Below are 16,353 nucleotides of genomic sequence, written 5' to 3' on the forward strand. Positions count from 1 at the left end.
ACACAGGCTCCGGCTGGTGAATTAGACAGGGCAGCCCACTTTGATGCAGAATCTAGGTGGGGTTTGACACACCCATTCTTAGGCTTTAACACAGAGGGCTTTCTGAAGCCTTCTGGTTTCAGTCCCCTTTGATTTTTTTTCAGGTCTGCCACAAAGAGGGGGGAAGGGGGCAACCATAGTGGGCACTGCTCCCTGCAACCTTATTTTACATATCAGTAGAGGGACTTCCCTGGTGGTCCAGTGGCTAAGACTGCATTCTCAATGCACGGGGCCTGGGTTCATCCCTGGTCAGGGAACTGGATCCCCATGCTGCAACCAAGACTTGACATAATCAAATAAATTTTAAAAGAGAAGTTTGTTTTTTTTTAAAAAAAAAAAATAAGTAAATATCAGGAGAGAGAGCTTGTGGTAAAAAAATTTAACTTTCCACATGCCTTTTTCCCCCTCTGTCTGTGGGTGTGGCCAAAGCAAGCCCTCCCTACTAGCCTCTATCAAGTCATGGGGTGGGTGGGGGCAAGTGTCTGGTCCTTCCAGGCACTGCTGACGGGCGGTTCCCAAAGAGAAACATAGAGGCCCCTGGGTCTGAGGGCTGCATTTCAGAAGCTGTGTTTCTTCAGTCCAGGTCCCATCCACAGGGACTTCCATCGGGCCACACCCATTATGTTATCCCAGGAACCTGGATCCTGGGTAGGATCTGCCTAAAGCCCAAATGGAAAAGTACATTCTAAATAGCAGAAACTCCTCAGCCTAGACCTTATTTCAGCACTTTTGGTTCCCTCCAAACCCAGCTGTGAAGACGCCCTGTCAGCTTCAGGCTCCTTGGGGAACCTTGGTGGGCTCTTTCAAGAGGTGTTTGTGGTTGCTTCTGAAAAGCCGAGTACCAGTTTCTGTCTGTCAAATCGGGAGGGCGGGCACGCACGTTTTGACACCTTCGGCCTGGACCCTGTGTCAGGTGTATAGATCTTCACAACCACAGTGTCTTCATAACTATCCTAACAGTACAGACTTCCTTATATCTGACAGATGAGGAAACAGAAACTCAAGGGAATTGTAGTCACAGACACAGTAGGTGGAGGTCTGGATGGGAACCCAGGTCTCAATCCGCTTCCAAAGTCCAAACCTTTTCCTTGCCGGTACTGCGGAGGACAGACAGGCACCGGGAAAGAATGTAGCTTTGCCGCAGTGAGTCTCCCGATGCCTCAGCCCAGATCCGTTAAATCAGAATTTCTGGGTGTGGGAACCAGACATTGATGGTTTTAAGGGCTCCCAGGTGGTTCAGAAGGAAATGGCAACCCACTCCAGTGTTCTTGCCTGGAGAATCCCAGGGACGGGGGAGCCTTGTGGGCTTCGTCTATGGGGTCACACAGAGTCGGACACGACTGAAGTGATTTAGCAGCAGCAGCAGCAGCAGCAGGTGGTTCAGAGGGGCAGAAAGGACTGTCAAGCACTGTAACTGTGAGAGGCACATCGCCTCCTCCAGGGCTCTCCAGCTGCTCCTTTCACAGAGTAATCCTGGTCACGAAACCAAAAATCAAAACTGAGCCAGTGGTGTCTAATTCCCCTGCTCTGATCAACAGAAGTAGGGGGAGGGTCCCCGGCCGAGCTCGCCCCTCCTGCCCTGGAGGTTCAGGTAGGGCGCTGCGGCAGGAAGCCACCCCCTCCGCTTGGCCGGTGCGCGGGGCTGTTGCGCCATCCTCCTCGACTTTCGTAACAGCACCCTGGGACAGCCGAGAGACAGCTCCAGGGCGAGTTCCTCAAATGTTTTCCTGCGTTGCCGGGACCGTCCGCGGTTCTGAGTCATGTGCAAGTGGGAAGTCGCACTGACGCTGAGCTCGGCCAGAGGGAGCCGAGCCGAGAGCGGCGCAGGGCTCGGGGACTCGCCGTGCGTGCGGAGCGCGGGCCCCCCGGGGATGGGGGCTGCCCTCCGGGCGTGAGCCCGCCCGCCGCCCCGCCCCAGCCACCCGCTCCCGCCCGCCGCCCGCCGCCCGCCAGCCTCCCTGGGAACATGGGGCAGTAGCCGAGGAGGAAGCATGCTGGCCGTCCGCTGCGCGCTGCTCACCGCCCTCCTCGCCGCGCCCGGGACGGCGCTGGGCTGGCAGAGCTGCCCCGCGCTGGGTAAGGGCTCCGGGCGCTTCCGGAGGGCTGGGGCAGCCGGCGGGTGGGGGAACCGAGGTGGCTGCGGTAGACGCTGGGCGGCGGAGGGAGGCAGGGGGCGGGGGCGGCTCCCCCGGTCCAGGGCTAGCTGGGGTCCCCGCGGCACAAGGTGCCGCCCCGGGCTCCCCCAGCTGTCCCCCCGCGGGCGCTCGCTCGCGCGCCCCCTTGCTGCGTCCTGCAGCCTCGGCCCGGCGCGTTCTCCCCGTGACTTCTCTGCCTCCAGTAAGCTCTCTGCGATCCGCGTTCAGGACGTGGTGTATTCTCAGAAACCCGATCCTCGGGTCTCCTTCCCAGTGCCCCCCAGGAGTCCTTACACAACTGTGTCCTGGGTTACTTTAAAAGGAGATGCCCTAGCGGAGTGGAATTCCTGCCCCGGGCGTCCTTTATACCCGCGCCGCCTTTGCCCCTCAGCTTTTGGGGAAGACATCCCGCCTGGCTCTCCCCTCGGACCCCGGGTTGATGTGTGGATGACAGTGCCCTGACTGTGAAGGGAGTGACATCATGGGCGCTGAATCACGGACCTTCCGGCTGTTCGCTGCCCGCACTCGCTTAGGCAGACACCGGCTCTAGCAAGCCGTGTGCCCCAGATCTGGGACTTTAAGCCAAGTAAGGAGGTTTAGCCAGGGGATTGAGACGTCTTGAGACTGGCACACACTGGACTTCACTTTCAGACGAGAGAAGAGGGGTGAGGCAGAGGGCACCGGGCACTTGTTGCTCCTGTGGACTGTAATGTGCAGCTGGCCGAGTCTTCTCTCTGGGTCTGGCGGCATGCCTGGTAGCCAGTCTAAGGCTCTCTTCTGGAGGACCAGGGCACCTGTTTCTCCAGAGGTTTATTTTAGGGTCTGGAGGCTTCTTTGAGGCTACAGTGGAAAACCAAGGGGGCAGCCGTCAGGCTTCTGGGAATAGATGGCTGGGGACCGGTGACTCTGGCTTTCACTGCTAGATTGCACTGAGCCCCTACCCTGGGTGAACACCTTGAATCATTCCTCCCTGCTGGAGAGAACCAGGGGCTGGTGTGCCTGCAGCTCCCTTTGCCTTCTGAATGGTTGTGATCTTTGTGCTTCAAGGAGGAAAGAAAAGGGATTCCTTTTCTCAGCACATGTTTATAACCCCAGCTGTTAACAGCTGCTGTGGAAGGAGGCCTCCTATGCTTTACACACATTCTCTGCTGGATCTGATTAATACTTGTCAGGACCGCTTGGTGGAGGCCCACCGCTGTGCTCCGATGTGGTAGATCCCCAAGACTTCCAAATGGAGAACTAGCCTGGCAAGCAGAGCTGGGGGTGTCTGGGGGACAACCTGGGCATCACCCCTGGCTAACCAGGTGCTGGCCAGAAGAGGCCAAGGGAAGGGGAGGCCTGGGTTTGCCTGCTGTTCTATCAGAGAGAGGCAAGACAGGGTTGAGGCCTGGGGCACCCAGGAGGGAGCAAGCCTTCCCTGCCTGCCTCTGTTGCTACTCACACCACACCCCAGGGCACCTGCCCCAGGGAGGTTACTGCTGTAGCTGCTGTTCCCTTTTTCTCCTAAGTGGCTATAAAGCACTGCAAGGGCAGGCAGTTGGAGTCAGTTCTCCATTTTCCTGGTGCTCAGGTGGGTTAGGCAAAGTGGTCTCAAGGCCTGGACAACCTTGTGAAAGGCAGAACCGAGAGTTTGGGGAGGAAGTGAAAGCCCTCCCAGTTCAGAAGGAACATGCAGAGAAGCAGAAAATACCCAGCTCCCCTCCCACACCCACACAGAACTCAACCCACAAACTTGAGAGCAAAAATAAAGACATTGTACAGGAAGCATGGAGCAAATGACTGTGAGATATCTTGCTTTGGAGAAGTGAGGGGCCGAGCTGAGTAGCAGAGGCTGGAGTTGGTTTAGAGGGGAAATCCGCTGGCTCTCCTGGCTGTGGGCCCTTATAGCCAGGAGGCGTGTTTTCCTTGGGATCAGCTGCTGCCCACACATCCCAGAGCTGGCAGGACTGCGCGAGTGAACTGCTGGCTAGGGGCCTGGACTAGCTGGGACGTCAGTGTCAGGTGTGGAAGGCCTGGACCTCTGTGGCTGAGGTTCCTCTCGCCTTCTGCATTGTAAGACAGTGCACGAAACAAACACCCGCACCTTCAAATCTCACAGTCCTGTCTCAGCCTCTGAACTCCCCTTCAGGGCAGCCTTTTTCAGTTCCACTGCCTGCGTTCCTCAGTCAGTTCAGTTCACTCGCTCAGTCGAGTCCGACTCTTTGCGACCCCATGGACTATACAGTCACCACCTAAAGTCTGCCCTAAGAGGAGCTTAAAAATGGTCAAGGGTGAATCCCTAGGAGGGACTGAGGAAACCCTCTGTCCTGTCCTGCTTGGTACCTGCTACTCAAGGCCCAAGTTGTCGGGGGAGGCGTGTGGACCAAGATCCTGAGGCAGCAGGCCGGTGGATCCTCACTGCGTATCACATCTCTGACCCTCTGCGTCTTGGCCTGTGGACTGGGTTAACAAATCCTCCCCTTACAGGGTGTTTGGAAGGATTACACAAAGCTGGTCCAGTTGCTTACTTTCCTTCACTTTCCCTCTGGTTCTCCTGTCCCACCAGCCTTGCCTGCCGCCAGCCCACCCAGTGAGCCAGAGCATTCCTATCACTGAATCTGGGCTTTTCCAGGTGAGGCTTAAAGATCTAGATCTGTTCTCTCTAATATGGTAGCCACTTACTAAGTGGGGCTGCTTGAATTTGAATTAATTAAAATGAAATCAAATTTAAAATGTAGTTATTTTGTTGCACGAGTCACATTTGGCTTCCATATTGGACAGCAAAGGTATAGAGCATTTTGATTATCGCAGAAAGTTCTACTGAACAGCGCTTGGTCTTGAGTGCTAAATAGTTTCTTCCAGAGATTTTCTGTTGCCTTTTATCTCTCTCTGGACCTTCTTTCCACCTGAACACAGCTCATCTTGCACAGTTAATGGTTTAAGGTTTTGGAGCCAGACTGATCTCTGCCCAGCCCTGCCGTGGAGAATAATGTGAGCTTCAGCAAGGGATTTTTACCATCTCAGAGACTTTCTGTCCTTGTCTGGAAAATATAAATAATATACTGCCTCACAGGGTGGTTATGAAGATGAAATGTGCTAAGTAAGGTAGTACTCAGCACATAGCGAGATCTCTAACAGAGTGAGTGCTGAAATACATATAGCCAATAATGTATTCATCTGAAAAAAACATTTTGATCTCCTCTGATGTTCCAGGCACTATTCTAAGAACTGTGGATACAGCAGTGAGCCAAACAGACAAAATTCCTGGGCTCATTGGGGCTTCTTTCTATTAGGGATGTAAATTAAATATATAGTATGGTAATGACTAGTGCTAAGGAGGAAAGGGCTTCCCTGGTGGCTCAGATGGTAAAGAATATGCGTGCAATGCAAGAGACACAGATTTGATTCCTTGGTCAAAAAGATCCCCTGGAGGAGGGCATGGCAACCCACTTCAGTATTCTTGCCTGGAGAATCCCATGGACAGAGGAGCCTGGTGGGCCACACACAGTCCATGGGTTGCAAAGAGTCAGACACACTGAGCAACTAAGCGAGCGTGTGTGCACACACACGCACACACTCACACACACAACGAGGAAAAACAAAGCAGGGGAGGGAGATAGGAACCATGTGTACAAATCAAGAAGGATGTGAAACTGATCTTTTTGAGGGGAAGCTGGGGAAGTTCTCACCAAGAAGATGATGTTGGAATGAAAGTCTGAGGAAATCTAAAAATATTGAGGGATTCTTTATACTTCCAACTTGTGCAAGCAAATTCCTGCCTCCTGTTTAACAATCTGGTCCTACCTGAGGGCCTGTTGAGTTCTGGAGCAGAGGGCTCTGTCGGGACACTTGGATGCCCCCTGCCCTGGTGAAGTTTGGGTTTGTCTCTGGGGAGACCAAGCCTCGGTCATCAGCCCTTTAGACTCCAGGTGGACGGGGAGGTTCTAGATGTCCTGTCCTTAATTGTCACTGAGGTGTTAAGTCTTTGGAAGAGAGTCCTTGAGGACCGGAGTTGTGAGAGAGCAAAAAAGAGACTTTTAACTCTCAGACTCTGTTTGGTGAAGCCCTGGAGAGTTTCTTTGGGGTCATCTGTATGCTTTACTCTCTTCTGCACTTGAGATCTAAAAAGGTCTAAAATCTCTGGTAGAGTCAGGGACTTTGCGTTTGGCCTCACTTCCAGCCAGGCTATCTCCTAATGCCTTTGTTCAGTTTCCCTCCACCTCCCAACTTCCCGGCATCCTCTAGTCTTCCCTCTCTACCCTATGGTTACAGCAACTGTCACCGTCCTGAATGCTGACTGTACGCAGAACTGAGCTAAGCTCTTTGCATCTATGATCTCACTTGCTCTTCACAGCAGCTGTGTGTGAGAGGGGTCTTGGTGCCTGGCATAGAGAGGGTGGGCTGTCAGACCGCAGGTGTTGTCGGGGCGGGAGGAGATCAGAAAGTTGGTTTTAGACATGTTGGAACTGAACTGTCTTTTAGACAATGGAGAGAAGATGCTGAGGAGCTGGGTGTAGGAGTCCAGAGTTTGGGGATGCAGACGGAGTTTGAGGTCTGAATTTGGGAGTCGGCTGATGACAGAGGTTATATCAAGTCTTGAGCATGGCTGAGATCACAGAGGGTGAGATGTAGACGGAGAAGCGAAGAGGTCCTGGGCTGAGCCCTGGGGCACTCCGACCTGGAAGAGCAGGAGGAGACTGAGAAGATGAGGCCAGGGAGGCAGGAGGAGAACCAGGAGAGTTGTCCTAAAAACCCACGAGGACAGCGCGTCAAGAGATGGGAGCAGTTTAGTGGTGTCAAACGCCGAGAGAGCAAGAAGACAGCCTGACCAGTGGACTTAGCTACACTCAGGCCATTGGTGACCTTGACTTGATGTGAGGAGTTTTGGCAGAATGGTGGAGGCCTCAGGCTGACAGGAGTGGACTAGAAAGAGAACAGGAGGAGAGAGACAGGAGCTAGCAAGTGGAGGCCACTCTTCTGAGGATTTTAGCTGTGAAGAGGAGTAAAGAAATGGAGTGTTCGTTGTCTGGAGATGTGGGGTCATGAAAAGAATCTTTAAAAAGATGACTGAAATCTCAGCCTGTTTGTATGCTGATGAAAATAATCTGCTGCTGCTGCTGCTGCTAAGTCACTTCAGTCGTGTCCGACTCTGTGTGACCCCATAGACAGAAGCCCACCAGGGTCCCCCGTCCCTGGGATTCTCCAGGCAAGAACACTGGAGTGGGTTGCCATTTCCTTCTCCAATGTGTGAAAGTGAAAATAATCTAGTAGAGACCAAAAAGTGACAGAGAATTGCTGAAGCAGTGTCCTTGAGTAGGCGAAAGGAAACCAAGGCTCAGAGAGGTTAAGAAACTCACTCAAGATGGCACAGCAAGGAAATGACAGACCTTGCTCTGAACCTTGCTCTTTCCACTGTATCACAAGCGTCGCCCACAACTCCCACCCTTCCCAAAGCTCGGAGACATCAGGGTCGTCGTTTCTCTTCTCGGTGTTCTCAGAGAGTCACCAGCTCCATACACATTGATGTGGCAGAGCCAGCTGTGATTGCGCCCCAGGAAGTGTCCTTCTTCAGTACTTCTAAGAAGCACATTGAAGGCCCTGTGTGTGTTGAAGCTGTTGCACTGTAACCCCCTCCTCCCCGGTATACATTCATATCACTTTGGGTCAGGGAAATGTTTTATAACCACATGTCCCTGTAAATGAGCTTTCTGTATCTCCAAGCAAGGCAGCTGGGAGACCAGAGAGAGAAAACCTCTCACGGGGCAGACAGTTCAGGCCTGTCTCTAGACTGCCCACTTACCAAATCAGCCAACCTTGAGCCAAGTCACTCCAAGCTCAGACAGATAGAGCAACACTTCTCGAGGCTAAAACAAAATCAGGTGCTTGATTACTGTACTGATCTGAAGAGCCTATTTTGATGCAAGAAGGGAGAGGCTATAGTATGAAGACTTTCTCAGAGAAAAGGGGAATGACCCAGTATTGCAGTGGAAATATAATTGCTCACAATTTTTGAGAGATTAGGTGTGTTCTGAGAATAGTGCTAAGTTTTTAACATTAGTTATGTAATACAACTCTCACAACAACCTTTAGAAATAGTTATTATTGGGTTTCCCTAGTGGCTCAGACAATAAGGAATCTGCCTGCAATGCAGGAGACCCGGGTTCAGTCTCTGGGTAGGGAAGATCCCCTGGAGAAGGGAATGGCTACCCTCTCCAGTATTCTTGCCTGGAGAATTCCATGGACAGAGGAGCCTGGCAGGCTACAGTCTGTGGGGTCGGAAAGAATCAGATGAGACTGAGTGACTAACAGATACACACACATACACACGCATTATTATTATTTTCATTTTAGGGATGGGCAAAGTGAGGCCTAAAGAGGTTGAGAAACTCGCCCAAGGTCACACAAGTAGTAAGTGACTGTCCAAGGGTTGGAACTTGGGTGTGTCTGAATCCTCTTAACTACTTTACCCAATGGACTAGGAAAAAGTTCATTTATTTTTATAAATAACTTCCTCTTTATTTCAATATTTTTTAAAAAATTATTTTTATTTATTTATTTGGCTGCACCAGATCTTTAGTTATGGCACACAGAATCTTCGATCTTCCTTGTGGCATGAGGAATCTCTAGTTGCAGAATGGAGGATCTGCTGTATATGGGATGTAGTTACCTCACCAGGGATCAAACCCAGGCCTCCTGTGTTGGGAGCACGGGGTCTTAGCCACTGGACTACCAGGGAAGTCCCTAAAGAACTTCCTCTTTTTTTTTTGTATTTCATTATATGGACACACCGAATTTCTTTACCCAGTTTCCTTTTGATGGACATCATCTTTGGGCTTGTTTCCTGGCTTAGCCATTACAGATCGTGCTTCGGGGAGTAAGTTTGCATGTCCATCATGTTGCCTATGTGCAAGAACATGGGCAGCATAAATTCCTCAAAGGTGAATCTGTGTGTTTGTGCTTTTGAGTGAGAGTGGAAGCTTCACCAACTCATACTCCCAGTAGCAATGAGAGAATGCCTGTCTCCACACCTCTGGTGAAAACGTGTAATCAACTTGAGATGGTGTCTATATGGAATTAATTTTCATTTATCTTATCTGAGTGCAATTATACAGGTTTTTGCTTATTTAAGAGATATTTGCATAGCCTGTTTCTATGAGCTTCCTGTTCATATTCATTGCTCATTAAAAAAGAATTGGGTTGTTGGTCTTTTTCTTGTTTATAGGAGCTCTTAATATATTAAAGAATTTAGTCCTCTATGAGTTTTGAAGACTTTTCTCTAGTTTGGCATTTGTCTTTTGACTTTTTAGTGGGGGTTAGTTTTTGCCATGCATATTTTTAAAAAATTGTAGTTGAGTTTATCAATTTATTTATGACTTTTAAATATTGTATCATGCTTAAGAAGATCTTCCCTATGCCAAAACTGTTTTAAAAGATTCTTCTGCGGGGTGTGTAAAAGATTCTTTTTTTTTTCTGGTACTTTTAATAATTTTTAATATGTAAATGTTTGATCCATTTGAATTTATCATGTGGTGAGCTATGGCTCTAACTTTTTGACTCCTGGATGTTACCTGATGTCCTTTTTTGTAGTTTGTTGAATAATCCATCTTTCCCTCTTAGATTTTAAAAAGTCACGTTTAAAATCTACCAAATTGCTGTATATTCTTAGGTTTATACTGCCTGATGGAGACTGAGTAGTTAAAAAATTCTGACGCCTAATTGCCTGGGTTTGTGTCTAGGCTGACTCCTAATTAGTTATGTAACCAGCCTTCTGTAAGATAGGCTATTGAGAAGATCAAGTTAGGTCATCCATGTGCATACTTAGAATAGCACCTGTATATAGCCAACACTCAAGCTATTTTAAAATAATTGTCAGGACTTCCCTGGTGGCTCAGATGGTACAGCGTCTGCCTACAATGTGGGAGACCCGGGTTTGATCCCTGGGTCATAGTAAGATACACATTGCATAACATTTATCATCTTAGCCATTTTAAAGGGTACAGTTCAATAGTGCAGACTAAGCTCTTTGTGGTTACTATTAATTCTGAACTTTCTAGTCTCCTCTGTAGTTTTGTCCATCTACTCATGTGTCAGTACCACACTGTTTTCATCACTATAGCTTTGTAATATGCTTTAGAGTTTTGTAGGGCTAATCCTCCTCTTAGTTCTCTGCTTTTTCAAAATTGTCTAGGCTATCTTTGCTTGTTTACTTTTCAGTTTGAACTCTAGAATCAGCTTCCCCAGTTCCAAGAACAACAACAAAAAATGTCCTATTGGTGTTTTTATTCAGTTCAGTTCAGTCACTCAGTCGTGTCCGACTCTCCGCGACCCCATGAATCACAGCACGCCAGGCCTCCCTGTCCATCACCAACTCCCGGAGTGCACTCAAACTCATGTCCACAGAGTCGGTGATGCCATCCAGCCATCTCATTCTCCGTCGTCCCCTTCTCCTCCCGCCCCCAACCTTTCCCAGCATCAGAGGTGTTTTTATTAGGATCAAGTAAAATTTAGAGATAACTTCGGGAGCATTGACATATTTATAATGCTGAGTCTCCCTAGCTCAAAATGTGGTAGGCCTGGTGAGGTTTATTTATGAGAGGAACAGGCTGGGGGCAGAAAAGCTGGAATCTGGGTTTCGCAGTTTCACTAAGGATAGACGTGCCTGTTCTTCCATTCTGAACTGCTTCCTTCATGGTGACATGAAGCTAGACCAGAGTGTGTTGTGTGTGTGTCTGCTCATGGCATTGGGGGTGAGGAGAAGAATGGCAGGAGGACTTTGGGGCTTTATAAAATGAGTACCTCAGTATAGCATGCATGCAAAAATGTACTCAGCATAAGTTTAATAGCCCAGTGAATTTTCACAAATTGAGCACAGCCACATAACCACCAGCCAGCTGTATGACCAGCCCCAGCAGGCCCTCCTGTGTCCTTTCTAGTCAGTCTCGAGCACACCTCCACTTTGTGACTTCTCAAATCTTTAGCTTTGCTTCTTCATATCTAAAGGAGTGGAAGCTGGGGCAGGTGGTGGGGGGAGTGGTGGATGTGGCTTGGGATGGGGGTGGGTGGGTGCTGCACCCTACCCACCCTCTGCTTCAACAAACACATAATAAAAGACCCTGAAGGGGGCCAGGCTCCTGGTTAGACTCCCAGGCCAAGTTCAGAGGCAAGATGACAGGACCCTTGCTGCTGTACTCCTGGGAAGGACGTAGGGCAGCAATGACCCAGGCTTCCAGTTCTGGCTACACCACACACTGGCTGAGTGAATTCTGGGCCCTGGTTGCCCTCATCTATAAAAATGGGCAGGTTGACTAATTAATCTTTAATGGTCTTTACAGCCCTGAAGAGTGGCCCTCTGCTCAGCAGCCCCTCTGTGGCTGTAGCCCCAGCCCAGCCCCTTTCTGGACCTGAGTCCACCTGAAGCCACGTGCCCCTCTTCATGGCTTTCGCTGAGTCTTGCCTTTGCTCTTTTTTCAATCTGCTTCTTGGGGTTTGGTGGGGGAGGGAAGTTAGATTGTTTGCTCTCCTTTGATATCTTTTCCTCTAATTAGCTTATAATCTCTGAGAAGTGACCTAGGTCAGGCCTTCTGGGCCTGGGGCCAGCTGCTTATTTGTGATGATGCCAGGGGAGAATTAAATGTTTTTCTCCTGAGGAGCTGGTCACACGCGCTGGTTTCTGAGTCAGCAGCCATTGTTACCTTCTCATGGTCCAGAGGAGCCTCCCAGGCCCTCTCTCCAATCAGCAGGTGTAGGGTCTGTGGTGCGGATAGAGGGCAAGACTGCGCCAAGGTAAATACTGACTCTGCCAAACACAAGACAAATACAAGCAGGTACAGAAGTACAAACACATTAGAGGGGGGAGGAGGACAGGAGTCAGCAATCTGAGGAGGGGGCTGCGGGAGAGGGGTGGCTGGGACCACACGGCCCTACACGGCAGGGGAGGGCATTCTGGGGAGTTTTAGAAAGTGAGTGGGTGATCTGCTGATAGCGTGAGATTAGGGGTCTGGGGGGACACTTTTAAACTATAAATTGTCACAGGCGTGCTGCTGCTTGGCCCTGGCTTCTGGTGAGAGACCCCGCAGGGCTACTAATGTGGCAAGGCTGTGTGGGGGCAGGCTCACTCCCCTCCCAACTGCCCCCACCAAGACCTCTTAACCCTAGGGCTCTCTTCCTGGAACCTCTGTGATGGGCAGAAACACCTAGGGAAGGCAGAGAGGAGGAGAGGAAATTGGGAGATGGGGAGCTGCAGGGTGGTGGGCAGCCCAGAGAAGGGGGCGGGGCTGGAGCACAGGGAGGCACCTGAACCCCCAGGGAGTGGGGGTGCAGGCAGGCTGTGGTCAGACCCCTCTGGAACCAATTGCAGACTCCCTCCCTCACTAGCTGTGTGCATTCCGGTCAGTTCCTCAACGTCTCTGAACTTCCATGGAAGTGGGGACCAGCCTCCTCTTCAGCAAGGTATGTTAGGAGGGTAGGGCTCTTAGGTAAAGCGCCTGGCAGCTTGGCATGTGCTAAGCGCTGTAGGTGGTGCTGAGTGTTCAGTTCAGTTCAGTTCAGTCGCTCAGTCGTGTCCGACACTCCGCAACCCCATGAATCACAGCACGCCAGGCCACAGTTCCTATTACTCGGGAAGTCAGGACATGGGTTTCAGTCCTTAGCTGGGGGGATGCAGGGACAGGGGATAGAGCACATGGGGGACTTGTTCTAGGCCCCATGGGGCCAGACCCTTCTTCTGTTTCTCTTTGGACACTAGGTGCCCATGTTTTTTTTCCTCCTGGAGACTTCTCAGCAGGCACCTCCTTCCAGATCAGGGGCTTGTCTGCTAACGGGGTCCCCATGGTGCCTCTGTGACCCCTTCTGAGATCCTGTGTCCCTGCAGCCCCAGAGGCTGGAGGCCATCTTGTGCTGCCAGCTGGCCGGCCGACAGCTGGGAGAGCTGTCCCTGCTCAGAAACCGGGGCGGTGGGATTAACAGGCGTGAGCTAAACTGTGTCGGTGGCGGTGGCACTGGCAGCGGCTCCACGGCTTACATAAACGGGGCCAGGAGGCTGAACTTGTTTTTGCTGGCAGGAGGAACAACAAGCTGCAAAGGAGTTGAGAAATATGTGTCTCTGTGTGCGTGTTTTTCTCTGGTTATTGACATTTGCGAGTTTACTTGAAGAAGGGTAGAAGTAGAAAAACAACAAAGCTCTCTGGGTTTCTGGCATCCAATCTCAAGTCCTGGATAGGGAGGAGCCCCACTTCCCAGGGCTGTACTGCCAAGTTCCCAGGCTTGAGAGGTGTTGGCCGTGGTGGGGGGCCCCAGGGAGTGGGATTGCATGAGCACTGGGCCAGGGGAGGTGTGGGTTTGGTTGTCAGAGGTTACTCGGACCTAAGCTTTCTTCCCCTTATGGAATGAGAGGTGAAGGAGGTTGAGGGAATTTTCCTCCCCGAGGCTCTTGAGGGATAAGGGAGGTGCATTTGTCTGACAGCATTGGGATGCTCTGGCCATCATCCTTCTCCAAACGTCATCGACTCTTAGAGTCATAAATCCACAGATTAATTGTATTTTCAAGCTGGGCTATTGTCTGAGATAAACAGACATGGACATGCTTCCTGCCCTTTGTGAGCTAGTGATTCAGAGTGATAAGATGCTAGATGGCAGGAACAGGGAGGGCAGGACAGCAAGGAGCTCCGGATTTTGGTCTGAATCCTCAGCTCACAGAGAAGGTGAGTAGGGCTCCACCAGGGGCTGTGACAGGCCCAAGGCTCATCGAAAGTCCAGGTGGCAAGACCAGGAATAGCACTTGGTCTTCTGACAAAATAGGGCTACTTCCCCCATGCCAAGCAGCACTGTTGGCTTCAGTCCTGGAGGCTGGGGTTGGAGGTGGTGGGCACTGAGCCTGCACATAGCTGTGTCTGCAGTCAGCTCTGATACCCTTGGAGGACATCAGGTACCTGCTTTCCCTAAGTTCTTACTTCTCAACGCCTTTCCATGCTGTTCCCTCTGTATAGAATGCCATTTCCTGTAGCCAGTCAATCCTAAAGGAAATCAACGCTGACTATTCATTAGAAGGACTGATGCTGAAGCTCCAGTACTTTGGAGTCAACTCATTAGACAAAGACCCTGATGCTGGGAAAGACTGAGGACAGGAGAAGGGGGTGACAGAGGATGAGATGGTTAGATAGCATCACTGGCCAATGGACATGAATTTGAGTGAACTCTAGGAGCTAGTGGAGGACAGAGGAGCCTGGCATGCTGCAGTGCATGGTGTGGCAAGAGTCAGACATGACTTAGTGACTGAATAGCAACAATAAATTCCCCGAGGCTCCATTTATCAAACTCCCACTGTTTTTCAAATCTCTCTTCCTTTGGTCCCTCCCTTTAAGAATGTTTTACCCCCCGCTCTTGGCCCCCTCAATGTGTTGGGGACATTTATCTTAGGGTGGTCTGCCTTATAGGCAGTTTTCAGTACTCCGTGGGGTTTTGTGGACAAGAATGTCAGCGCACAGTTAAGTGTTCACTGTCAGTTCTCTCTCTGGGATTAGGATTTCTGGCCTTTCACTTGATGGGGCACAGAAAAAAAAAATTCTTGAATTCTTAAGGAGGGGACAGGCATCGGCTTGCAACCCTGGCTCAAATGTCTGAGCAGTTGCTCAAGGGCAGATGTTAAATTGCGTGCTGTGCTGAATGTCAGAGTGTGCAGGGCCAACCCCTCCCTCCCCACTCTCCCAACCCGGTCCTCACCGCCCAGAGTGAGAGCGCGAGGATGTCTGGGACACATCTGTGGGGAGCAGGAGGAAGGGATGCTCTTGGGAGCTCCACCTTACCTGGGACTCCCTCCTCACTGTTCCCCGCTGTCTTTTCCTTTGGCTCCTCCCCCTCAGGGAGGGGCCCTGGCAGACTCCAGAGAGCAGACAAACAGGGCTCGTGGGGAGGGATAGTGACCTTGTATCCACTAGGGGATGAGGCCAGCACAGCTGAGGGCTAAGCATGTAGTGTGCGGCAAAAGTGACAAAACACAGAGCTGCAAGGGTTGGAGGGCAGAGCTGCAAGGGCGGGGTGTGTACTCTCTGGCCTGGATCGTGCTCTCAGAAGCTGCTTGTCCTGAAAAATCCACTCTTACCCCACCCCTGTTCCCTGCACTCTGCTCCACCTCCACCCTCTTTAGGTATAATATCTTGGACAGATCCAGGCTATGTAGCTTGTTTTAAATATATATATATATATATATATATATATATATATATATGTTCATTGTAAGAGTAATACAGACAACTTACAGAAAATTGAAAAAATGCAGAAAGATGAAAGAAAGAGGAAAAAATTGCCTCTCGTCCCATCCTTTAGGGGAGGTGAGTGAAAGTACCAGGAGGGCCTTCTGTGAATATCACCTCTTCCTTTTCAAAGAGATGCTCAGGAGGGGGTTTCCTGGTGGCTTAGTGGTTAGGATTCCGGTCTTTCACTGCCTTGGTTGGGGTTCAATCCCTGGTTGAGGAACTGAGATCCTCCAAGCCTTGAAGTGTGGCCAAAAAAAAAAAAAGAGAGAGAGCGAGAGATGCCCAGGGGCTCCCATGCAGCCCTGCCAGTGTCACAGGCACTGACTCAGAGTTGGGTCAGGAGGCGGTGGGGGGGCGGTGGGGGGGCGGCGGGGGAGGAGCAGCACTGCCCGCCCTGACAGTAGCAAGTATATTTTCTTGTGGTCTTTGCTCTCTGAGTATTTGGTTGTGATGATCGAGCACAGAATGCTTTCAAAAGCATAGTCAACACAGCATTGTTCACAGGTTCGAGAAGAAATATACATTTTTTTGAAGAAGGGCAGGGACAGGCAATACTTGCCAATGGGTGTTTATAATTAATCATTCCCCATTAAAAAAGAATAGTGACTCAGTTTTAAAGATTCAGAAACCCATTACTCAAGTTCCTTGGCAAAGGAAGTGACCATTATGTCGCTCCACAAGCTCTGCTTTAGTAGAAGAGAAAAAAAAGTCTTTTTATTTGGGATTTCTCTGAGCTGCCCAGATACTCTGGCCATTGTTCGTGAATTCAGGAACAGAACAGCCCCTGCTATTGTTCAAGCTGGTCACTCACCGTGTTAAGAGCGTCCATCTGAACTGGGGGTAAGGGAAGTGACCAGAGAAATGTATTTCTTGGAACTGGCAAGGGCAGAAGCAGAAAAGAGAGCCCCTTCTGTTCTAGGCTCCTACTTTTCTTCCTCAGCATCTCCTGC

The 16,353-nt window shown here is 50.5% G+C and overlaps 1 protein-coding gene across 1 annotated transcript in view; it reads left to right on the forward strand.

Annotated features, from left to right (window-relative positions):
• Positions 1–1,699: 1,699 nt before the first annotated feature.
• Positions 1,700–16,353, forward strand: part of IL6R (interleukin 6 receptor) — a 52,624-nt gene continuing 37,970 nt past the window's right edge. The window contains exon 1 of the mRNA XM_055402067.2: positions 1,700–2,115. Coding sequence (XP_055258042.2) covers positions 2,031–2,115 — 85 coding nt within the window. The 5' untranslated portion in view covers positions 1,700–2,030. The remainder of the gene's footprint in view (positions 2,116–16,353) is intronic.

The sequence above is a fragment of the Moschus berezovskii genome, chromosome 4, assembly GCF_049115385.1.
Source record: "Moschus berezovskii isolate FMDL1 chromosome 4, NW_MosBer_1.0, whole genome shotgun sequence".
Taxonomy (NCBI): domain Eukaryota; kingdom Metazoa; phylum Chordata; class Mammalia; order Artiodactyla; family Moschidae; genus Moschus; species Moschus berezovskii.